A 26303-nucleotide genomic window follows, 5' to 3' on the forward strand; every position below is an offset into this window, starting at 1 on the left:
AGATGAAACCAAAAGGATCCATCCCCCTCTTGTGCATACCAAAGGTCAGAGACGAGCTCCCTCTGGTAGCTTTGGAGACTTGAGTTATCAGGATAGATTGAACAAATTAGGACTTTATTCCCTGGAGTGTGGGAGAATGAGGGGAGATTTAGTAGAGGTATACAGAATTATTAGGGGTATCAATAAGGTAAATGCAAGAAGGCTTTTTTCCACTGAGGTTGGGTTAGATTAGAAATAGAGGTCATAGGTTAAGGGTGAAAGGTGAAATATTTAAGTGGAGCCTAGCTGGGGAACTTCTTCACTCAGAGGGTGGTAAGATTGTGGAACGAGCAGCCAGCACAAGTGACGGATGTGGGTTCGATTTCAACATTTAAGAGAAGTTTGGATAAGTATTTGGATGGAAGAGTACAGTTTAGGTGCAGGTCAATGAGACTAGGCAGAATAATGTAATGGCACAGACTAGATGGGCCAAAAGATCTGTTTCTGGGATGTAGTGTTCTATGCCTTGATGACTCTGGACGAGTTCATCTGGAGCACAGATAAGACTGATGAGTCAGGCAGGGTGAGAATATTCCTTCCTCCAAGAAAACCCTCCTTCTGGTGCATCACCTCGAAGATCTCCATTAACATGGTGCTGACTGGGATATTTCTCATTACATGTCCAAGAGATTCTGCAAAGGCTGGAAATTCTGAGCAACACACACAAAGTGCTGGAGGAGCTCAGCAGGTCAAGCAGCATCTATGAAGAGGAATAAACTGTCACATTTATCAAAGGAAGGGGCAGAAGCCAGAACAAGATGGTGGAGGAGAGGTAAGAGTACAAGCTGGAAGGTGATGGGTGAGGCCAGGCAAGAGGGAAGGTGAGCGGGTGGGGAAGGGGGGAATGAAGTGAGAAGCTGGGAAATGATAGATGTAAAAAGTAAAGGGCTGAAGAAGAAGAAATTTGATTGGAGAGGAGAGTGGGCCATGGGAGAAAGGGAAGGAGGAGGAGAACCAGAGGGAGTGATGGGCAGGTAAGAAGAGAAGGAGTAAGAGAGGAACCAGAATGGGGAATAGAAAAAGAGAGAAGGGAGGGGAAAAGTTACTGGAGGTTAGAGTAATCAATGATCATGCGTCAGATTGGAGGCTACCCAGATAGAATTTTCTCATTCTGACTGATTTCTTCACCATCTGTATGGAGGCTCCTATGCTCAGGATGGCAAGAGGCTGCAGAGGGTTGTAAACTCAGCCAGCTCCAACACGGACACAAACCGCGCCCCCCCCCCACCCCCGTGAAGGACATTCCCAAGGGGCAATGCCTCCAAAAAGGCAGCATCCATCATTAAGGACCCTCGTATCCAGGACATGCCCTCTTCTCATTACTACCATCGGGCAGAGGTACAGGAATCTGAGGACCCATGCTCAATAATTCAGGAACAGATTTCTGAATGTTCTATCACCACTCCCTCATTATCTGTCATTGTACGATTTATTTTTGTAACTTTTATGTCTTGCAATGTACTGCTGCTATAAAGCAACAAATTTCACGGCATATAGAGTCATAGAAAAGTACAGCACAGTGCTCTGAAAGTAAAAGATAAAAGATGTTTGTTAAAAGCAAGGTTAAATAAATAGGTTTTGAGTTGTTGTTTAAAAGTGTCACAACATGAGAAAATCTGCAGATGCTAGAAATCCAGAGCAACACACACAAAATGCTGAAGGAACTCAACAAGTCAGGCAGCATCTATTGAAAGGAATGAACAGTCAACATTTCAGGCCGACCCTCCATCTGGACAGGAAAATAAAATAAGAACTCAGAATCAACTGAGTCTGCAACCCTTATAGCTTTAGATACTGAATTCCACAGTTTCGGAGCGTAGTTCAAAAAAGCTGACCTGCCAATTATCTTTTGAAGGAGATTGTTTAAATTTAAGTGATCGACAGAAGTCATCCTAAGAGCTTGAGCAGGATTATAAAATGAAAACAATTCTCTGGTCCACATGTAATGTGAACTTTGGTCCAAGTTACTATCCGTACCTCCTTTGTTTGTTTATTTGCTCCTCAGCAGTCTCTGAACTTGGTCCAGCGTCTCCTGCTATGTCTTTACAAATTGATGGGTTTTGTGGCCAAGTCTGTGGGCGTACAAAGACAGGGTAGGTCAAATGTAGAGAGCCGTACACTATTAAGGATAAGACCCTCAACGGTGTTCATGAGCAGAGGGATCTTGAAGTTCATAGCTCCCTGAAAGAGGCTACAAAACTGAATGGGTGGTTAAGAAGGCATATGACATGCTTGCCTTTCTTTATTTGAGGCACAGAGTTCAAAAATCAGAAAATTATGTTGCACTTTTATAAAATGCTAGTTAGGCTGCATCTGGAGTATTGCGTACATTTCTGGTCGCCCCATTATAGGAAGGAAATGGAGGCTTTGGAGAGGGTGCAGAAGAGGTTTACCAGGATGTTTCCTGGTTTAGAGGACGAGAGATTGGACAAACTTGTGTTGTTTCCTCTGGAGCGGCAGAGGCTGAGGGGAGATCTGATAGAGGTTTATAAGATTATAAGTGGCATGGATAGAGTAGACAGACAGTATCTTTTTTCCAGAGTTGAAGTGTCTAATACCAGAGGGCATACATTTAAGGTGAGAGGGGGTAATTTCAAAGGAGATGTGAGGGGTAAGTTTTTTTTTGACACAGAGAGTGCTGGGTGCCTGGAATGCTCTGCCTGGGGTGGTGGTGGTGGAGGCAGATGCATTAGGGTCTTCTAAGTGATGTTTAGATAGGAACATGAATGTGAGGAAAATGGAAGGATATGGACATTATGTGGGTAGAAGGGATTAATTTAGTTTGCCACTTGATTACTACTTTGATTGGTTCAGTCCAAACTGTGGGCTGAAGGGCCTGATTCTGTCCTGTACTGTCCAATGTTCTATGTTCTATAGGTGGAGGGGCAGATAGTGTTGAGGAAACAGGGAGTCTGCAGTAGGACTTGGACAATCCTGAGTATCACTAAGTAACTAAAAGATTAGGACAGAGGTTCCTAACCTGGGTCCACGGACCCCTCGATTAATGGTAGGGGTCCATGGTATAAAAAAGGTAGGGAACCCCTGGATAAAGAGGATGGGCGAGGAAGTGGCAGATAGAACGTTCATGTACTTTGTGGAAGAAATAAAGGTGTAGAGAATTTTCTAAACAAGGAGCAAACCCTTGCCAGAAGTCTTGGTGCACATTGGCACCAATGACATAGGCAGACAAGATGAGGAGGTCCTGAAGAGAGTTTTTATGGAGCTAGATAGAAAGCTGAAAAACAGGACCTCCAGGGAAGTAATCTCTAGATTGCTGCCTGTGCCTCATGCCAGTGAGGGTAAAAATAGGATGATTTGGCAGGTGAATGCCTGGCTAAGGTGCAGGGGGCAGGTTTTACAGAGCTGCAACATTACTTTGTGGCTCTTGAACCCTTGACTAATTCAAAGATTCAAAGTACATAATATCAAAGTATGCATGCAGTATACAACCCTAAGATTCATCTTCCCACAGGCTGTCATGAAACAAAGAAAACTGTGGAACCTGTTCAAAGAAAAACATCAAACCCCCAATGCACAAAAAAACAAGCAAAAACACAGAATATAAAACATCAAATGACAGAGTTATTGAAACAGTCCAGTTTAGTGCTATGTTGCTCATTGACTACTGGTTGCAGGGCTAGTTCAGCTGGATCAAAATCACATAAAGTAACAATAAAAAAGAAGCAACCAGAAACCAGAAACACATATAACATGAATTACAGAGTGTAATCCACAAATTGTGTTGATCAGACCTTGCCCAAGACCCAAGGCTCTGGCACCAAAGAGAGAGAACCGGTCGAATGCTGACACCTTCCTCTGGAAGCAGGGAGCAAGAGCAAGAGAGAGAGGCCAGTCACACAGCAGCACCTTCCCCTGGCGGCAGCGATAGCGAGACCCCTGAAACACTGGCACCTTCCTCCAGCAGAAGCAAGTGAGAGGGAGAGAGAATAAAGGCCAATACACCATTTTCACAAGAAAGAACACAATTAGAAAAAAAAAACAGACCATTTTAGTATAAAGTGATCAAATGGTGTCAGTGTTATTAGAACTATTTCAAAGTTTGCAGTGAAAGTTGGCCACTGAACACATAGAAACCCCGGGCCCTAAACTGATCAAATAGCAGAGGTTCCATCCTGCAATATCTCTTCTTCCTTCTGTGTTCGCGCCACGTGTTGGTGGATTTTGAAGAGTCTTCATTCTTAGCATCATTTCCCCACCAATCCTTGTAAACAATAATTACTACAATCATGAAGAAGACATGCCAGTGGCTCTACTCCATTAGGAGTTTGCAGAAAGTTGGTATCTCACTAAAGCCTCTAGCAAATTTCTACAGAGGTACGGCAGAGAGCATTCTGACTGGTTACATCTCAGCCTGGTATGGAGGCTCCAAAGAAAAGGATCACAAGTGGCTGCAGAGGGTTGAAGATTCACCCAGCTCAATCACAGACACGACCCTCCCCACCACTGAGAACATCTTCAACAGGTGGTGCCTCAAAAAAGCAGCATTCATCATGAAAGACCCTCACCATTTAAGATATACCCTCTTCTCATTAATCAGAGAGGAGGTACAGGAGACTGAACACACACAATGATTCAGCAACAGCTTCTTCCTCTCCGCCACCAGATTTCTGAACGGTCCATAAATCCATGGACTATCTCACTATTCCTTCCATTTTGCACTATTTATTTATTCTCTTAGCTTTAGCAATTTTATATATTTGTTTCTCAAAGCCCAACCCTATGTCTTCGTCGTGAGAGGCCGACCAACAGGGCTCTGGTGAATCTGTATAGACCAATCCCCAGTACAGTGTATACAACGGATTACAGAAACATTGATCAACGCCAACCAGACCATCGACACGACGACGGAAACAGGAAGTCATCAATGGCCTATGGTCCACTGGAAGCTAAGGGCCCAAGGAGAAGATAGTACTGCTGCTGCAAAACAACAGATTTCATGTCATGTAAGACAGTGATGATAAACCTGACACCAATTCTGATATTGGCTCCAATATTATTTATTTATTTAGGGATGCAGCACAGACCAGGCCCCTCCAGCCCTTCAAGCCATGGCACACTGCAACCCCCGATTTAATCCTAGCCTAATACAGTGTACCTGGACTTTCAGAAAGCCTTTGATAAGGTCCCACATAGGAGGTTAGTGTGCAAAATTAGAGCACTTGGTATTGGGGGTAGGGTACTGACATGGATAGAAAACTGGTTGGCAGACAGGAAACAAAGAGTAGGGATTAATGGGTCCTTTTCAGAATGGCAGGCAGTGACTAGTGGGGTACCGCTAGGCTTGGTGCTGGGACCGCAGCTATGTACAATATACATTAATGATTTAGATGAAGGGATTAAAAGTAACATTAGCAAATTTGCAGATGACACAAAGCTGGGTGGCAGTGTGAAATGTGAGGAGGATGCTATGAGAATGCAGGGTGACTTGGACAAGTTGGGTGAGTGGGCAGATGCAGTTTAATGTGGATAAATGTGAGGTTATCCACTTTGGTGGCAAGAACAGGAAGGCAGATTACTATCTGGTGTCAAGATAGGAAAAGGGGAAGTACAATGAGATCTAGGTGTTCTTGTTCATCAGTCACTGAAAGTAAGCATGCAGTGAAGAAAGCTAATGGCATGCTGGCCTTCATAACAAGGGGAATTGAGCATAAGAGCAAAGAGGTCCTTCTGCAGTTGTACAGGGCCCTGGTAAGACCACACCTGGAATACTGTGTACAGTTTTGGTCTCCAAATTTGAGGAAGGACATTCTAGCTACTGAGGGAGTGCAGCGTAGGTTCACGAGGTTAATTCCCGGGATGGCGGGACTGTCATGTGTTGAAAGATTGGGGCGACTGGGGTTGTATATACTGGAATTTAGAAGGATGAGAGGGGATTTGATTGAAACATGTAAGATTATTAAGGGATTGGACATGCTAGGGGCAGGAAATGTTCCCGATGTTGGGGGAGTCCAGAACCAGAGGCCACAGTTTAAGAATAGGGGGTAGACAATTTAGAACGGAGTTGAGAAAAAACTTTTTCACACAGAGGGTTGTGGTTCTGTGGAATGCGCTGCCTCAGAAGGCAGTAGAGGCCAAGTCTCTGGATGCTCTCAAAAAAGAGTTAGATAGAGCTCTTAAAGATAGCAGAGTGAAGGGATATGGGGAGAAGGCAGGAACAGGGTACTGATTGTGGATGATCAGCCATGATCACAGTGAATGGTGGTGCTGGCTCGAATGGCCGAATGGCCTACTCCTGCACCTATTGTCTAATCACAGGTAAATTTACAATCAGTGATTAACCTACTAATTGGTACATCTTTGAACCGTGGGAAGAAAGTGGAGCAGCCAGAGAAAACCCACATGGACAGAGGGAGAAGGTACAAACATCTTACAGATGACGCTGGAATGGAACTCCAAACCCTGATGCCCCGAGCTGTAATAGCATCGTGCTAACTACTGTGCTACCTTGGTGTCCCATTATTAGAGCAAACCAGAGTTCAAGGCCTGGTGTTCAATGATTAGCAGGTCCTGGGGTCGGGGCGCATCTACAGAAAATAGCGCCTATGGCAAGCACTGAAATTGTGCCCCTGTCCAAACATCTGACACCCATCTTTTAGATAACTTTACCATAATATCAGCTGAAAAATACAAGTCAAGCTCGTTAATCTTTTAATTAACAAATTATGTCACTACATGAAAATTATAACTGCACCTTCCTTACTTTCACTGATTTAAATTGGTCTATGATGTGATCAAAGTCAGTTTTTTCAGCTTCTTCTCTTTCGACACTCAGCAGAGCAAGATCACAGAGTCTGCCTTGATCCATGGAGACTGTCAAATACGAAAATATTAGTTTTAACTTGCTGAATAATCTCTCTCACACAGCTGGCGATGGAAACTGCGATGGTTAGCATTATCTGAATAGCAATTACTGAACAATAAGTTTAAGAAGCTCTTCAGGTCTTGATATTTTCATGTTGACCCGCCTTGATAGCAACATTCTGCAATCCAAAATTTCTTCATATAGCTGCTGTCCAACATCAGAGCTGTACAATTCACCCAAATTTTAGCACCTCTTCTTTAGGTCATTACTGTCAGCGCCGTAACACAGTCCCTCAACATCGAGAAGGAACCCAATCTTGGTGTCAGTGTCATGCAAACGAGCAAACCTTTCGTCCATTTCTCTGTGAACATGGTCAAGTGTCTCTTCATGACTCTTTTCATTTCCTCCTTAGCTGTTAACCCAGCATCTCTCGAGTTCTCATCAGCCATTCGTTTCTTTCATCTCTTTCGTCTCTGACGTCTTTCAACTTCAATATTCCATTCTTGACAGAGACCAACTCCTCCTTTGAGTGACTCACTGACCAACACTTCTCTTTCATCATAAAAATGATCTCAGAGAGCTTTCAAATCCAGGGCAGCATCGTGGAAGTTCATGCTGGGATCCTGCAGCCTCTTTTGAATACAGTCAATGCGAATAAGTACTTTGTTCCAAAATCCTAGCAAAATCAGAAAATCGTAACTCAACATGCGGTTGTACAGCTGCCTTGCGTCACTTCTTGTTTCACTGGTCTCGTTTTCATCGTCTATCATGTCCTGGAGAACTTGAAGTAGCTCCTCAAGGTACTTGTTGATGAGCTTCACTGCCTCTGTCCTTGCACTCTGCCTGGTTTCGGACTCCCACTTAACAACCACAAGCATGGCGTCTTTTGAGCTTTTCCCAGCACTATGTTGAATTCAATGGTTCCAAAAAAACGTGGCCATCATTATATCCTGCTTGGCTGCATGTACACCCACCAAGTTGAGTGAGTGATTGTCGCAATTAACAAACACAGCCAGGTTGTTTTTCTCACTTATTCTTTGATGAACACCACTTCTGTGTCCAGCCATCACAGCAGTGTTGTCATAGCACTGTGACCGACAATCTTGTAGCTCCATTTCGTCCTTCTCTAGCTGTTTCAAGATGTCTTCAACCAAGCTCTCAGCATCCTTCTGGCTTATCTGGATAAAACCAAGGAAGGACTCTCTAACACGGACTGTCTTCCTCTCAAAATCAACTTCCACAAACCTCACTACTTCTGACATCTGCTCGCGGTGTGCCTGATCAGGAGTCGAGTCAAACATGAAATCATAGAAGCTTTACGAATGCTTCTCAGTAAACGCTGGTGAACAGTGGATGCCATCATGTGGATGAATTCATTCTGGACACCCAGTGAAGGATAAGACGTGGATCCAGGATGACTTTCCAAATGAGTGAGGTGTTCTTTTAAGACAGGATCAAAGATGGCCAGTAGTTTCAGTAAGCCAAGGAAATTTCCCACATTAGAGTCATCATCTAGCTGAAGTGACTCCCTGTGTCCTTGCAAAGCCAGGTTCTGAGTCGCAAGGAATTTTATGCAGTGAAGGATTCTCGTCAAGATATCTCACCGTTTCTGCTTTTCCTTCTCAATCTGTGACTGAAATACCGCGTCAATAACTCCTCTGTTTCCAGCTAAATTTCTTTCCATTTCCTTCCACTGTGTGAAGCATTCCCAATGATTCTTGGCATTTTCATGAACACTAATCCTTTCAGGTGCTTTCCACTGGTTGAATCCACTTTCCTGCTCCAATGAGGATTGATGGTCTGACTGGGAATAGAGAAGACGACAGATACAAAATGCTGACTTTTTAGAAGGGGAATAGACCAGCCATGAGCGAGTCACTTCCTCACCACGACCATTTCCCAAGTCGCGTAGGGAGCGATCCCTGCGGAAAGCAGAAAGTGGGTGGGAGGGAAAGATGTGCTTGGTGGTGGAATTCCGTTGGAGGTGGCAGAAGTTACGGAGAATTATATGTTGGACCCGGAGGCTGGTGAGCAGTAGGTGAGGACAAGGGGAACCCTATCCCTAGTGGGGTGGCAGGAGGATGGGGTGACAGCAGATGTGCATGAAATGGGAGAGCTGCATTTGAGAGCAGAGTTGATGGTAGAGGAAGGGAAGCCCCTTTCTTTAAAAAAGGAAGACATCGCCTTCATCCTGGAATGAAAAGCTTCATCCTGACAGCAGATGCGGCGGAGACAGAGGAATTGCGAGAATGGGATGGCCCCATTTCTGCTTTCCATAGGGATTGCTCCCTACGCGACTCCCTTGTCCATTCGTTCCCCCTGTCTCTCCCCACCGATCTCCCTCCCGGCACTTATCCTTGTAAGCGGAACAAGTGCTACACATGCCCTTACACTTCCTCCCTCACCACCATTCAGGGCCCCAGACAGTCCTTCCAGGTGAGGCGACACTTCTCCTGTGAGTCAGCTGGTGTGATATACTGCGTCCGGTGCTCCCGGTGCGGCCTTCTATATATTGGCGAGACCCGACGCAGACTGGGAGACCATTTCACTGGACACCTACACTCTGTCCGCCAGAGAAAGTAGGATCTCCCAGTGGCCACACATTTTAATTCCATGTCCCATTCCCATTCTGATATGTCCACCCATGGCCTCCTCTACTGTCCAGATGAAGCCACACTCAGGTTGGAGGAACAACACTTTATATTCCGTCTTGGTAGCCTCCAACCTGATGGCATGAACATCGACTTCTCTAACTTCCGCTAATGCCCCACCTCCCCCTCGTACCCCATCTGTTACTTATTTTTATACACACATTCTTTCTCTCACTCTCCTTTTTCTCCCTCTGTCCCTCTGAATATACCCCTTGCCCATCCTCTGGGTTCCCCTCCGCTTGTCTTTCTTCCCGGACCTCCTGTCCCACGATCCTCTCGTATCCCTTTTGCCAATCACCTGTCCAGCTCTTGGCTCCATCCCTCCCCCTCCTGTCTTCTCCTATCATTTTGGATCTCCCCCTCCCCCTCCAACTTTCAAATCTCTTACTCGCTCTTCCTTCAGTTAGTCCTGACGAAGGGTCTCAGCCTGAAACGTCGACTGCACCTAGCATGCAAAGTTAGCTCCGTCAGACAGGGCAGATGTAACCTACCGTGAGATCCAACAGCCAGGAAGGTGGCTCTGCAGTACTTCATGGACAGCAAAGGGCATGACGCGGCTCAGAAGTCACAGTAATCCACTCCAATCAAGGAACACCCCAGATGTGACAACTACTTGTACCACTGGACCCAGACTTCCAAGGTAGAGAAAGTGGACTGCCCAGTCTAACAGCTTTAAAAAATCTCCTGCACTGGTTCCCTGTCATTGTCAGACGATGGACAACCACCACTGAAAAATGACAATAAACAATCTTGAATAAACAAATCTGAAACTTGAGTGTTCTTGAGATTTAGGAGGGTGTCTCAGAGTGTAACGCAGGCTGGGCAGTCCAGATTACAGCACTGAGCTCCGTGCCTGGATGTAAGGAACATTCAGCTGCTGTTGTAGAACTCGTGCAAACATTTACTCGAGCATTTACTGCATCACAACTATTAATAAATCCAACCGGAAGGTGTGAGGTAGGAAAGAAGAAACCGGATTAGGGTTAGGGAATGGAGATCTTATAAATGTATACAAAATGATGAGCGGTATAGATAAGATGAATGTATGCACACTTTATCCCCTCAGGTGGGAGGAGATTACAACTAGAGGTCATACTGAAGGTTAAGGGTGAAAGGTGAAATGTGTAAGGGGAACTTCTACACTCAGAGGGTGGTGAGAGTGTGGAACGAGCTGCCAGTACAAATGGTGCATGTGGGTTTTGATTTCAACACTTCAGAAAAGTTTGGATAAGTACCTGGATGGGAGGGGAATGAGGGCTATGGTCCGGGTGCAGGTCGATGGACTAGGCAGAATAACAGTTTTGCACAAAGTAGATGATGATAATAATAATAATAATAATTTAAAAAGCATATTTCATGCAGATGATGTAATTCAAAGTGCTTCACAATGGCATAAAATTAAAAATAAAATAAACCAGAAAATGCGCTGAAGTGCCTGTATCTTTACTGTAGTGCGCTGTGGATATCTATAAAGGAGAATTGATCAGAGGGGTACAGATGTTGCAGGAGATGAGGAAAGCTGTTTAGTTATAGAAGACACAGGAGATTCTACACATGTTAGAATCGGAGCAACACACACAAAATGCTGGAGGAACTCACCAGGTCAAAATAAATTTATTATCAAAGTACATATACGTCACCATATACAACTCTGAACTTCATTTAAGACCATAAGACATAGGAGCAGAATTAGGCCTATTGGCCCACCAAGCCTGCTCCACCATTCAATCATGACTGATCCTTTGTTTTCCTCCTCAGCCTCACTCCCCGGCCTTCTCCATGTAACCTTTGAAGCCATGGCCAATCGAGAACCTATCAATCTCACCTTAAATACATCCAACGACCTGGCCTCCACAACTGCCTGTGGTAATAAATTCCACAAATTCACCACCCACTGGCTAAAGAAATTTCTCCACATCTCTGTTTTAAATGGATACCCCTCTATCCTGAGGCTGTGCCCTCTTGTTGTAGACTCCCCCAACATGGGTAACATCCTTTCCACATCTACTCTGTCTCGGCCTTTCAACATTTAAAAAGTTTCAATGAGATCTCTCCCCCCCCCCGCCCCCCCGGCCACCACCATTCTTCTAAATTCCAGAGGGTACAGGTCCAGATCTATCAAACGTTCCTCATATGGTAACCCTTTCATTCCCAGAATCATCCTTGTGAACCTCCTCTGAACCCTCTCCAATGCCAGCACATCTTTTCTTGGATGAGGAGTCCAAAACTGTTCACAATACTCAATGTGAGGCCTTATCAGTGCCTTATAAAGCCTCAGCATCACATCCCTGCTCTTTTATTCTAGACCTCTTGAAATGAATGCTAACATTGCATTTGCCTTCCACACAACCGGTTCTACCTGCAAATTAACCTTTAGGGTGTGCTGCACAAGGACTTCCAAGTCCCTTTGCATCTCAGATTTTTGGATTTTCTCCCCATCAAGGAAATAGTTTGCACGTTTATTTCTACTGCCAAAGTGCATAACCATGCATTTTCCAACATTATATTTCATTTGCCACTTTCTTGCCCATTCTTTCAATCTGTCTACCTTCTGCAGTCTATCTATTTCCTCATCAGCACCTGCCCCTCCACCAATCTTCGAATCATCTGCATACTTGACAACAAAGCCATCTATTCCATCATCGAAATCATTGATATACAGCATAAAAAGAAGTGATCCCAACATCGACCCCTGTGGAACACCACTAGTCACTGGCAGCCAACCAGAAAAGTATCCTTTTAATCCCACTCACTGCCTCCTACCAATCAGCCAATGTTCTAACCATGTTAGTAACTTTACTGTAATACCATGGGCTCTTAACTTGGTAAGCAGCCTCATGTGTGGCACCTTGTCAAAGTCCTTCTGGAAGTCCAAATATACAACATCCACTGTTTCCCCTTTATCTATCCTATGTGTAATCTCCTCAAAGAATTCCAACAGGTTTGTCAGGTAGGATTTTCCCTTGAAGAATCCATGCTGACTTTGTCCTGTCTTGTCCTCCAGTACTCCATAACCTCATCCTTAATAATTGTCTCCAATATCTTCCCAACCACTGAGGTCAGGCTGACTGGTCTAAAATTTCCTTTCTGCTGCCTTCCTCCTTTCTTAAATAGTAGAATAACATTTTCAATTTTCCAGTCCTCTGGCACCATGCCAGAGGTCAATGACTTTTGAAAGATCATTACCAATGCCTCCACAATCTCTACTGCTACCTTTTTCAGAACCTTAGTGCAGTTCATCTGGTTTGGGTGACTTATGTACCCTTAGGTCTTTCAGCTTTTCGAGCACCTTCTTCCTTGTGATAGTAACTGCACTCACTTCTCTTCCCTCACACCCTTCAACATCTAGCACACTGCTAGTGACTTCCGCAGTGATGCAAAATACTCATTAGTTCAGCTGCCATCTTCTTTTCCCTTGTATCCACTACATTTTGTAGGGTCAAGCAGCATCTGTGGGGAGAAATGGACAGTTTTGGCCGAGGCTCCTCATTTCCCTCCTTAGATCTGCCTGGCCTGTTGAGTTCCTCCAGCATTTTGTGTGTGTTGGAAAGTGTTTGCATACAGTGGAATACCAGGACAAAGAGCGAGGTTTGGAGGTGGTGAAGTGCACAATATCATTGACAGTTGGCACCACCTGCTGTCCTGTCTGTGCCACTGCAAGTGTTTCTGTTTAAAAGGGAACATCACATCCTTCAAAGAATTTTTTTAAAAGACAAGCTTAGGTTTAATTGTCACATGTACATTGAAACATCAAACATACCGTGAAATGCGTCATTTGCATCAATGATCAACATAGTCCGAGGATGTGCGGGCAAATGTTGCTACGGTTCTGGTGCCAAAATAGCATGCCCACACTCGCTAACCCTCACCCGTACGTCTTTGAATTTGGGAGGAAACCGGAGCACTCAAAGGAAACCCACATATGTTCACAGGGGGAATGTACAAACTGCAGTGGGAATTGAACCCCAATTGCTGATCTGTGGCACTGTAAAGACTTGCACCAACCACTACACTACCATCGGCCCCTTGTCACTAGAAAAACATAAATTAAGTATAAATAATGCACAGCTTCTATGAGAAAAACACTGAGATCTGAGAATAGAGTGGTGCAAAGCGATTAAACTGGTCATAGTGCTGCTGAACTCTGGTGATTAGGGTTGTGCTGGTTGGTTCAAGAACCGAATGGTTGAAGGGAAGTAGCTGTTCCTGAACCCGATGGTGAGGGATTTCAAGCTTCTGTACCCCCTGCACGAGGGGAATGGTGAGAAGGTGGCTTGGCCCAGATGGTGGGGGTCTTTGATGATGGATGTTGCCTTCTTGAGGTAGCCTCTCCTGTAGATACTACCAGTGGGTGGGGAGGGATGTGCCCGCGATGTGCTGGGCTGAGTCCACTATTCTCTGGAGCTTCTTGCATTCCTACACATTTGAATTACCATACCAGACCGAGATACAACCAGTCAGAATATTTTCAACAGTACATCTGTAGAAACTTGTTAGCGTTCAGTGATATGCTGACCCTCCTTAACATTCTAAGCAAGTAAAAACGCTAGAGTGCCTCCCTTGTCATTCCCACTTGTGGGGCACTTTTGATGACTGCCTACTGTTCTGATGCAGCACATTTCCACAGCAGGAACACATTGACAGCAGTGTATAAACTGACAGATTGGCAGATCTGGGTAGAGAATTTTCACACACAGCTACTCGGCCCACAATGTTCTACAGACCCTTTAACCTATTCTAAGATCAATCTAATAATTCCCTCCCACATAGGCTCCCATTTTTCTATCATCCACCTAAATCTCTTAAATATCCCTAACTAATCCTCTCTGCCTTCATAATATCCATTATCCTTCCATTTTCCTTACATCCATTGGCTAAACTAAGAGTCTCTTAATTGTCCTCAATATACTGCCTCTATCACCACCCCTGACAGGATGTTCCACACACCCATCACTCTCTGTGTGAAAAACCTACCTCTGACACCCCCCCCCCACCTTCCCTTTCCTCTAATTACTTTAAAATTATGCCCCTTTGTATTAGCCATCTAGAATCTGAGGAAAAGTCTCTGGCTGTCCACTCGATCTATTCCTCAATATCTTCTACAACTCTATCAAGTCACCTCTCACCCTCTTTTGCTCCAAATAGAAAAGCCCTAGCTCATTCAATCTATCCTCATAAGATGAGCTCTTTAATCCAGGCAGCATCCTGGTAAATTTCCTCTGCAACCTCTCTAAAGTTTCCACAGTATGCAAGACAAGCCTTTCACTGAATCTCAGAACATGTGACATTAATAAGCCAATTCCAAGAGTTAACCGTTAGTCTCTGCTTTATGTTTTAGGAAGTCAGTGTATTTGAAAGCTTCATGTTGCTTTTGTAGATTGGCCCCATTTAGAATCAGAAGTTTATAGAAGCTCTTTACCCTTTGTTGCCAGGTGTTTTCACTAAACTGGTTTACATTCCTTTACCATTTAGACATCCGGCCACGATGTTTACTGCACGGTTAAGTTCAGCCTTCATGAAGAATGCTAGTGAAAAGTCTAAGCCTACAACATCTTTAAGTATCTTTAAGCTTTAAGTATCTCTGTCCAATTGTCTCTTATCTGATTCAACAGAATACCCTCTCTCTCTCCCTCCCTCCCTCCTCCTCGAGTGCCAGTGCCAACCTCAAAATGCTGAGTTATTAATCCCTGGTACCAGCCAATAACACCAATAGGATAAGGGAGAGGTCAGAAGTGCCTACCTAAAGGTCATAACTATTGGCAATGAATGACGATTGAGGCCCACTGGTTGAAGTGCAAGCCCAGAAGTCAAGGACTGTTGGCCAGAACTGAGTCTGGAATCTTCATGAGTTCACTGGGGGATGTAGAAGCTGGGTCTGTGTCCACTGGAGACCGGAGGGCCTGTCCTGGGATTAAAGGATTGTGTGTGTGTGTGTGTGTGTGTGTGTGTGTGTGTGTGGGGGGGGGGCTGCTTTCTGCTGTTGTTGTTCTGCTGAACATCGTGGCCCCCAACACATCCTTAGATTGTGTTGGTGTTAATGCAAATACAGACATCCCACCCTGCAAAAACTCACTTCAGGGAGGTAGCACCACCACCCCTGCCCCCCCGCAACCCCATAATCCCCCCCATGTCGACCTCCAAGGGTATATGTATACAGGACATTTGATTATGAAAGAACACAACAATTTATTTGATCACATATTGAAACTATTTACATATACAGGTTTCCCCCGCCATCCAAAGGTAGAGCGTTCCTATGAAATGGTTCGTAAGCCAGAATGTCATAAAGTGAAGAAGCAATTACCATTTATTTATATGGGAAAATCTGTGAGCATTCACAGACCCAAAAAATAGAGGCGACGCAATTGGCAATCACCTCTGATCTGGGCCGACATTTACGTGCTGGGCGGCACCTAATTAATTAGCTTGTTTATTTCGGCTTTTTTCTTAAAGATGTGTTGGGTGCGTCCTGGCTACCGCTGCATTCTCCGCGGCCCGGGGGTTGGGGTGGTGGGACACTGGGGTGTCATCTCATCGTCGTCTGTTTCCATTAGGGCAGGCAGGTCATATTCTTCTATGTCTGCCTGCCTCGATGTTGAAGGTCGAGGTTTGTCGTCTGCTGTGGCTGATGTGGAAGGCTTGAAAAACGACAGTATGCTTGACTGCTTAGCCTCGCACATTTTTCTGTCACCTCACGCAGTTGCTTCACATTCAGTTCCTGGACGACTTCACTTTCAGTCCGTTCACTACTGCATTCGGATTCGATTGTCATCCTTTCCTCTTCCAATTGCATCAGTTCTTCATCTATCAGTTCTTGGTCATGGGATGCCAAAACCTCTTCCAACATCATCAAAGGGATAGAGAGGGAAGAAAAAGGGGAAGAGGGGTGGCATTACTGGTCAGGGATACTATTACAGCTACAGAAAGGGTGGGTAATGTAGCAGGATCCTCTTTTGAGTCAATATGGGTGGAAGTCAGGAAGAGGAAGGGAGCAGTTACTCTATTGGCGGTATTCTATAGGCGCCCTGGTAGCAGCAGAGATACAGAGGAGCAGATTGGGAGGCAGATTTTAGAAAGGTGCAAAAATAATAGGGTTGTTATCATGGGTGACTTTAACTTCCCTAATATTGATTGACACCTGATTAGTTCCAAGGGTTTAGATGGGGGCAGAGTTTGTTAAGTGTGTCCAGGACGGATTCCTGTCACAGTATGTGGACAGGCCGACCAGGGGGAATGCCATACTAGAGCTAGTACTAGGTAATGAACTGGGTCAGGTCACAGATCTCTCAGTGGGTGAGCATCTGGGGGACAGTGACCACCGCTCCCCGGCCTTTAGCATTATCATAGAAAAGGATAGAATCAGAGAGGACAGGAAAATTTTTAATTGGGGAAAGGCAAATTATGAGGCTATAAGACTAGAACTTGTGAGTGTGAATTGGGATGATGTTTTTGCAGGGAAATGTACTATGGACATGTGGTCGATGTTTAAAGATCTCTTGCGGGATGTTAGGGATAAATTTGTCCCGATGAGGAAGATAAAGAATGGTAGGTGAAGGAACCATGGGTGACAAGTGAGGTGGAAAATCTAGTCAGGAGGAAGAAGGCAGCATACATGAGGTTTAGGAAGCACGGATCAGATGGGTCTATTGAGGAATATAGGGAAGCAAGAAAGGAGCTTAAGAAGGGGCTGAGAAGATCAAGAAGGGGGCATGAGAAGGCCTTGGCGAGTAGGGTAAAGGAAAACCCCAAGCCATTCTTCAATTATGTGAAGAAAAAAAGGATGAGAGGAGTGAAGGTAGGACCGATTAGAGATAAAGGTGGGAAGGTGTGCCTGGAGGCTGTGGAAGTGAGCGAGGTCCTCAATGAATACTTCTCTTCGGTATTCACCAATGAGAGGGAACGATGATGGTGAGGATAATATGAGTGAGGTTGATGTTCTGGAGCATGTTGATATTAAGGGAGAGGAGGTGTTGGAGTTGTTAAAATACATTAGGACAGATAAGTCCCCGGGGCCTGACGGAATATTCCCCAGGCTGCTCCACGAGGCGAGAGAAGAGATTGCTGAGCCTCTGGCTAGAATCTTTATGTCCTTGTTGTCCACAGGAATAGTACCGGAGGACTGGAGTGAGGTGAATGTTGTCCCCTTGTTCAAAAAAGGTAGTAGGGATAGTCCGTGTAATTATAGACCAGTGAGCCTTACGTCTGTGGTTGGAAAAGATTCTGAGAGATAGGGTTTATAGGCATTTAGAGAATCATGGTCTGATCAGGGACAGTCAGCATGGCTTTGTGAAGGGCAGATCGTGTCTAACAAGCCTGACAGAGTTCTTTGAGGAGGTGACCAGGCATATAGATGAGGGTAGTGTAGTGGATGTGATCTATATGGATTTTAGTAAGGCATTTGACAAGGTTCCACACGGTAGGCTTATTCAGAAAGTTAGAAGGCATGGGATCCAGGGAAGTTTGGCCAGGTGGATTCAGAATTGGCTTGCCTGCAGAAGGCAGAGGGTGGTGGTGGAGGGAGTACATTCAGATTGGAGGATTGTGACTAGTGGTGTCCCACAAGGATCTGTTCTGGGACCTCTACTTTTTGTGATTTTTATTAACGACCTGGATGTGGGGGTAGAAGGGTGGGTTGGCAAGTTTGCAGACGACACAAAGGTTGGTGGTGTTGTAGATAGTGTAGAGGATTGTCAAAGATTGCAGAGAGACATTGATAGGATGCAGAAGTGGGCTGAGAAGTGGCAGATGGAGTTCAACCCAGAGAAGTGTGAGGTGGTACACTTTGGAAGAACAAACTCCAAGGCAGAGTACAAAGTAAATGGCAGGATACTTGGTAGTGTGGAGGAGCAGAGGGATCTTGGGGTACATGTCCACAGATCCCTGGAAGTTGCCTCACAGGTGGATAGGGTAGTTAAGAAAGCATATGGGGTGTTAGCTTTCATAAGTCGAGGGATAGAGTTTAAGAGTCGGGATGTAATGATGCAGCTGTATAAAACTCTGGTTAGGCCACACTTGGAGTACTGTGTCCAGTTCTGGTCACCTCATTATAGAAAGGATGTGGAAGCATTGGAAAGGGTACAGAGGAGATTTACAAGGATGCTGCCTGGTTTAGAAAGTATGCATTATGATCAGAGATTAAGGGAGCTAGGGCTTTACTCTTTGGAGAGAAGGAGGATGAGAGGAGACATGATAGAGGTGTACAAGATAATAAGAGGAATAGATAGAGTGGACAGCCAGCGCCTCTTCCCCAGGGCACCATTGCTCAATACAAGAGGACATGGCTTTAAGGTAAGGGGTGGGAAGTTCAAGGGGGATATTAGAGGAAGGTTTTTTACTCAGAGAGTGGTTGGTGCGTGGAATGCACTGCCTGAGTCAGTGGTGGAGGCAGATACACTAGTGAAGTTTAAGAGACTACTAGACAGGTATATGGAGGAATTTAAGGTGGGGGCTTATATGGGAGGCAGGGTTTGAGGGTCGGCACAACATTGTGGGCCGAAGGGCCTGTACTGTGCTGTACTGTTCTATGTTCTATGTTCTATCTTTGTCACTTAACACAAGCCAAACTCACTTTGTCCTTACTTCGTTCACCACAATCGAAACGCTTAATTATGTCTAGTTTCACGCTAAGTGTAACACCCTTATGAGCTCTTTTAGGCTTTTCCGATACCTGAGAACTCATCTTGCAAATGGATGCTCAAAATAAATCGACATAAAGCACAGATGCTCACAGGCACGTGTTTAAGCAATGCAGGCTAGAATGCAGTTCCGGGGGAGGAGCTTGGCTGCTCGGGGCGTGCGCTGCCTTTTTTCGTAACAGTGAAAACACCTTCTGTTAGCGAAAACAGGTAACTAATGTAGGTCTTTCGTAACAGCAAGGTTTCGTAAAGCGAACGCTCGAAAAGCGAGGGACACCTGTATATTCCTTGTAGAGTAGCTCCTTAGCCAGCTAGTTTAAATAATGTTAGCTATGCTAATGAACGAATGACACCTGTTAAACTCACCTCAACATATCTTTTACAGTCATTTAACCCACCGTGGGCAATAGAAAAGTCACTGTCGCAAACAACACTGTCATTATTTTTGACCCCTATTAGGCAGGAGTACACTTTAGTGTAGTCTGAGGTGAAGTACGTTTTATATTTTCTTTTTTTGGAACACTCTGCCATGGCGTTGCAGGACACTAAACTGAACTGATGGACAATGAAAGAGAGAGAGAGAGAGAGAGAGAGAGTTTGACTGTAAAGCCCGCCCACAGAGAAAACTGATAGATCTATTTAGCACTAAGAGAGACCAATCAGGATTCATTCATTCTCATTCTCTCTCTCTCTCTCTCCCCCCCGCCACCGCTTGCTCGCTCTTAAAAAAAAATCAATTTCCAGAATATTGTATGTAATCTGCGGGCGTCAGGGAGTCGCTATCAATATGCAGGAGAATCCCGGAACTTCCGGGAGAGGTGGGATATCTGCAAATGACACATTTCACTGTGTGCTTTGATGTACATGTGATAAAGAAGCGAGAAAATGGAACCTTGACAAGCTGCAGAGGGTGGTGGCCTCAGCCCAGTACATCACGGAGACATCCCTCCCCACCATCGGTAGTATCCGCAGGAGAAACTCCCTCAAGAAGGCACCATCTACCATCAAAGATCCCCACCAACTGTACCACGCCATCTTCTCAATGCTCCCATCGGGCAGGAGGTACAGAAGCCTGAAGCCACACCAGCAGGTTCAGAGAGAGCTACTTCCCTTCAACCGTTCAGTTCTTGAACCAACCAGCAATCTCAGTGTAACAACACTGTGACCAATTGGATCACTGATTAAAATTGACATTATTTTGTTTTCAGTGTGTTCTTTCATGTAAAAGTTGTGAATAATTTGTTTTTCTTGTGACTGCTGTTTATCTGATGCCCTGAGTCTGGACTTGTGAAGAAGACAATAAACTCCACTTGAAATAGGGCCTACAGTGAATCAGCAGTAGTGTGTCAGAAAGTACTGTATGTAATGGGGACCTGAAACCCCCTAAAGGGCCCCCATCACATCATCTGTTTTCAAAGCAACACAGACACACTGTTTGCAAAGACTCACCAAATCAGCTGACACTGAGTCATAAGGTCATGTGACTACAGTACATTTTGAGTTAATTGCTTCCACTTACATCATAAATGCAAACTCATCGAACTTTAGTTTCCTTAAGAAAGTGATTCAGAAAAGTCTGTAAAATTGACTTCATGAAAAATTGTCATAACTGCCTGTAAGACACTGAAGCTACATAGAAGGTTGTCATAGGTTACAATGGGACAGCGATAGGATGCAGAGCAGGGCTGATATGTGGCAGATGGAGTTCAATCTGGACAAGTGTGAAGTAATACGCTTTGGAAGGTTGAACTTGAAGGAAGTACAGAGCTAATGGCAGGATTCTTAGCAGTGTAGAGGAACAGAGGGATCTTGGGTGTCCTGGTCCATAAATCCCTCAAAGTCACTGGGCAAAGTTGTTAGGGTGGTTAAGAAGATGTAGGCTGTGTTGGCCTTCATTAGTCAGGGAATTGAGTTCAAGAGCTGTGCGGTAATGTTGCAGCTCTATAAAACCCTGGTTAGACCACACTTGGAGTATTACGTTCAGTTCTAGTCACTTCACCGTAGGAAGGATGTGGAAACATTAGAGAGGAGGTTTACCAGGATGTTGCCTGGATTAGAGAGCATGGCTTACGAGGAAAGGTTGTGTGAACTAGAGCTTTTCTTTTTGGAGTGAAGAAAGATGAGAGGTGTACAAGATGATATGAGACACAAAATAGAGTGGGCAGCCAGAGACGTTTTCCCAGGGTGGTACTGGCTAGTACGAAGGGGCATAATTTTATGGTGTCTGGAGGAAAGTATAGGGGGATGTCAGAGGTAGGTGTTTTACACAGAGAGTGGTGGGTGTGTGCAACTCCCTGCCAGGGGTGGTGGTAGAGGCAGGTACATTACGGACATTCAAGGAACTCTGATAGGCACGAGGATGATAGAAAAATGGAGGCCTATGTGGGAGAGAAGGGTTAGGTTGATCTTGGAGAAGGTTAAAATTTCAGCACAACATCGTGCTGGTGGGCTTTTATTATGCTGTAATGGTCTAATTTTTGACTCTTCCACAAATGGGAGCAGATTTCCTCTATTTCCCCTTCAGAACCCATTGGAATATCTATCACTTTCCTTTGCTCCATTGATAAAAGCCCGGCTTTTGCTATCCAAACCTTACAGATGCAATCACTCACTATTCCAGTGAAGAGAACCATTTCTGATTTTTTGAACATTTTCCTCTCCTATTTCTGATGTCTCTCTCGGTACCAAGACTGACTGTATCTCACTCTGTTTTGTAGTTCAATTCGGAGCACTCACTGTGAACATGCTCAAACAGATACCTTCAAACTGGTAAAATATTACATGATGCTGCCGTAGGTGGGGTCTAATTGCACCAGTGCATAAGATAATAAAGCGACTTTGTCTTCGACAACACTGAACTATACAAAGTTCAAAGTAAATTTATTCTCAAAGTGCGTATATATCACCATACGCTACCCTGAGATTCATTTTCATGCGGGCATTCACAGTAAAACAGAAAAATACAATACAATCGATGAAAAACTACAAAGACTGATTAAAACAACTAATATGCACATACAAAAAAAGGTAAATAAATATACTGAGAATATGAGTTAGACAATAAGATATAAGAGCAGAATTAGGCCATTTGGCCCAACTGAGTTGGCATCATGGCTGATCTAATTTTTCTCTCAGCCCCAGTCTCCTGTCTTCTCCCAGTTTCCCTTGATGCCTTGACTAACCAACAATATATCAACCTTCTGTTTCTACCTCCTACCAAAGAGATCTCCCATCTACTGCCACCAACTTCGTAGTTTCCTCACCCACACCTCCTATTTCTACCTCCTACCCAAGATCCAAAAACCTGCCTGTCCAGGAAGACCCATTGTTACAGTTTGTTCCTGACCCACTGAACTCATATCTGCACACCTCGACTCAATTTTATCCCCCCGGTTCAGCCCCTTCCTACCTACATCCGTAACACTTCACACGCTCTTGATCTTTTCAAAGATTTCAAGTTCCCTGGCTCTGAGCATCTTATTTTCACCATGGACCTACGTGGTTCTAACTCCATAATCAAGTTCGCAGACGACACCACGGTGGTTGGTTTGATCAGAGGGGATGACGAGACGGCCTACAGGGACGAGGTTCAGTACCTGGCCATATGTAGTGCCGACAACAATCTGGCCCTTAACTCCCAGAGGACCAAGGAAATCATTGTGGACTTCAGGCATGCCAGGAGTCACACTTGTGTCCCCAGCTACATCAAAGGAGCTGTAGTGGAGCGTGTATCAAGCTTCAAATTCCTTGGTGTTCACGTTTCCAAGGATCTCACCTGGTCCCTGAACTCCTCCATCCTGATCATAAAGGCGCAACAGCACCTTTATTTCCTGTGGAGCATCAAGAAAGCTCACCTCTGTCCCAGGATACTGACAGACTTTTACCGCTGTACCATTGAGAGCATAATCACCAACTGCGTCTCAGTGTGGTATGGCAATTGTCCCATATCGGCCCGCAAAGCACTCCAGTGTGTGGTGAAAACTGCCCAGCGGATTATTGGCACCCAATTGCCCACCATTGAGAACATCTACCATAAACACTGCCTGGGCAGGGCGAAAAGCATTATCAAGGATGCATCTCACCCTAACCATGGACTTTTTACTCTCCTCCCATCCGGTAGGCGCTACAGGAGCCTCCGCTCCTGCACCAGCAGGCACAGGAAGAGCTTCTTCCCTGAGGCTGTGACCCTGCTGAACCTCACATCACAGCGCTAAGCAGTATTGCATCCATATTGTACTGTCTCAGTACTTTTATATTTGTGTGCTGTAGCACTTTCGCATTTATTTTGTAAATAACACTATTCTTTGCATTTCTGGTCAGATGCTAAATGCACTTCATCGGCTTTGTATCTGTACTCGGCACAATGACAATAAAGTTGAATCTAAATCTAAATCTAGAATCTAAATATCCAGTCCCTATACACCTCCACCCCCACCAGGAAGGCCTCAAAGCCTCAGTTTGTTTCTGGACACCAGACCCTACACTCCATCCGCCAGAAAAAGCAAGATCTCCCAGTGGCCACCCATTTTAATTCCCCTTCCCATTCCCATTATGACATGTCAGTTCAAGGCCTCCTCTACTGTCACAATAAGGCCACACTCAGGTTGGAGGAACAACACCTTAAATTCCATCTAGGTAGCCTCCAACCTGATAGCATGAACACTGATTTCTCAAACTTCCAGTAATGCCACTCCCTTCACCATTCCCCATCCCCTTTTCCCTCTCTCACCTTATTTCCATATCTTTCCACCACTTGCTTCTGGTGCTCCTCCCCCTTTTTTTTCTTCCATGGCCTCTCCAATCAGAATCCCCCTTCTCCAGGCCTGTATCTCTTCCACCAATCAACTTCCCAGCACTTCACTTCACACCTTCCCCCTCCTCCCGGTTTCACCCATCACCTTGTATTTCTTCTTCCCCTCCCCGCACCTTCTAACTCAGACTCCTCATCTTTTTTTCTCCAGTCCTGATGCAGGGTCTCAGCCCGAAACATCGATTGTACTCTTTTCCATAGATGCTGCCTGGCCTGCTGAGTTCCTGCAGCACTTTGTGTGTGTTGCTCGGATTTCCAGCATCTGCAGATTTTCTTTTGCTTGTGATCTATCAACCTCTGCCTTAAATACACATAAAGACTTGGCCTTCACAGCTGCCTGTAGCAAAGAATTGCAAAGATTCGCCACTCTCTGGCTAAAGAAATTCCTCCTCATCGCCATTCTGAAACTACACCCCTCTTTTCTGAGGCTGTGTCCTATAGTCTTAGACTCTCCCACCATAAGAAACACCCTCTCCATATCCACTGTACCAAGGGCTTTCACCATTTGATAGGTTTCAAAGAGGTTATCCCCCTCATTCTTCTGAATTCCAGCGAATCCAGGCCCAGAGCCATTAAACACTCCTCATATGACAAGCTATTCAATCCTGGAATCATTTTTGTGAACCTCCTTTGAACCTTCTCCAGTTTCAGCACACCCTTTCTAAGATAAGGGGCCCAACTTCCAAGTGAGGCCTTCACCAGTGCTTTATAAAGTTTCAATATTACATCCTTGCTTTTATATTCTAGTTCTCTTGAAATGAATGCTAACATTGCATTTGCCTCCCTTACCAGTCTCAACCTGCAAATGAACATTTAGGGACTCCTACACAAGTTCTCCCAGGTTTTTTTGTGTCTCAGTATTTTCTCTCCATTTAGCAAATTTTCAACCCTTTCAACTCTTTTACCTAAGTCCTTCAATAGCTTTTCTACTTCCGCAAAACTACCTGCCTCTCCACCCTCTTCATATTATCTGCAAACTTTGCAATGAAGTCATCAATTCCATCTTCCAAATCATTGACATATAATAACATATAACCACGTGGCCAAGTGGTTAAGGCATTGGACTAGCGACCTGAAGGTCGTGAGTTCGAACCCCAGCCGAGGCAATGTGTTGTGTCCTTGAGCAAGGCATTTAATCACACATTGCTCTGCGACGACACTGGTGCCAAGCTGTATGGGTCCTAATGCCCTTCCCTTGGACAACATTGGTGTCGTGGAGAGGGGAGACTTGCAGCATGGACAACTGCTGGTCTTCCATACAACCTTGCCCAGGCCTGGAGAGTGAAGACTTTCCAGGCACAGATCCATGGTCTCGCAAGACTTACGGATGCCTATTATTAATGTAAAAAAGAATTGGTCCAGATAAAGACCCCTGTGGAACACAACTGGTCATGGGCAGCCAACCAGAAAAGTCACCCTTTATTCCCACTCTTTGCCTCCTGCCAATCAGTCACTGCTTTACCTATGCTAGAACCTTTCCTGTAATACCATGGGCTCATAGCTTGTTAAGCAACCTCATGTGTGACACCGTGTCAAAGGCCTTCTGAAATTCCAAGTACACAACATCAACCAATTCTCCTTCGTCTACCCTGCTTGTTATTCCTTCAAAGAATTCCAACAGATTTGTCAGTCAAGATATTCCCTTGGGGAACCATGCTGACTAAGGCCTATTTTACCATCTGCCTCCAAGTACCTTGAGACCTCATCCTTAATTTTCCACTGAGGTCAGGCTAACTGGCCTGTAGTTTCTTTTCTTCTGCCTCTCTCCCTTCTTGAACAGTGGAGTGCCATTGGCAATTTTCCAGTCTTCCAAAACCATTATAGTCATAGGCATAGTCATAGTCATACTTTATTGATCCTGGGGGAAATTGATTTTTGTTACAGTTGCACCATAAATAATTAAATAGTAATATGTAAATTATGCCAGGAAATAAGTCCAGGACCAGCCTATTGGCTCAGGGTGTCTGACCCTCCAAGGGAGGAGTTGTAAAGTTTGATGGGCACAGGCAGGAATGACTTCCTATGACACTCTGTGTTGCATCTCAATGGAATGAGTCTCTGGCTGAATGTACTCCTGTGCATTCTTGAACGATCATTACTAATGCCTCCACGATCTCTTCAGCCACCTCTTTCAGAACTCTGGGGTGTACACCATCTGGTCCAGGTGACTTATTTACCTTCAGAACTTTCAGTTTCCCAAGAACCTTCTCTCTTGTTCTGATAATTTCACATACTTCATGACCTGACATCTGGAACTTCCAGTATCCTGCTAGGGTCTTCCACAGTAAAGACTGATGCAAAATATTTATTCAGTTCGTCTGCCATTTCATTGTCCCCCATTACTA

General features: G+C 44.8%; 1 protein-coding gene across 1 annotated transcript in view; it reads right to left on the reverse strand.

Annotated features, from left to right (window-relative positions):
* Positions 1–8115: 8115 nt before the first annotated feature.
* The window catches only part of mrnip (MRN complex interacting protein), an 85293-nt gene continuing 67105 nt past the window's right edge, over positions 8116–26303 (reverse strand). Inside the window, exon 6 of the mRNA XM_063053071.1 lies at positions 8116–8666. Coding sequence (XP_062909141.1) covers positions 8531–8666 — 136 coding nt within the window. The 3' untranslated portion in view covers positions 8116–8530. The remainder of the gene's footprint in view (positions 8667–26303) is intronic.

Source organism: Mobula hypostoma, chromosome 7 (genome assembly GCF_963921235.1).
Source record: "Mobula hypostoma chromosome 7, sMobHyp1.1, whole genome shotgun sequence".
In the NCBI taxonomy this organism is placed as follows: domain Eukaryota; kingdom Metazoa; phylum Chordata; class Chondrichthyes; order Myliobatiformes; family Myliobatidae; genus Mobula; species Mobula hypostoma.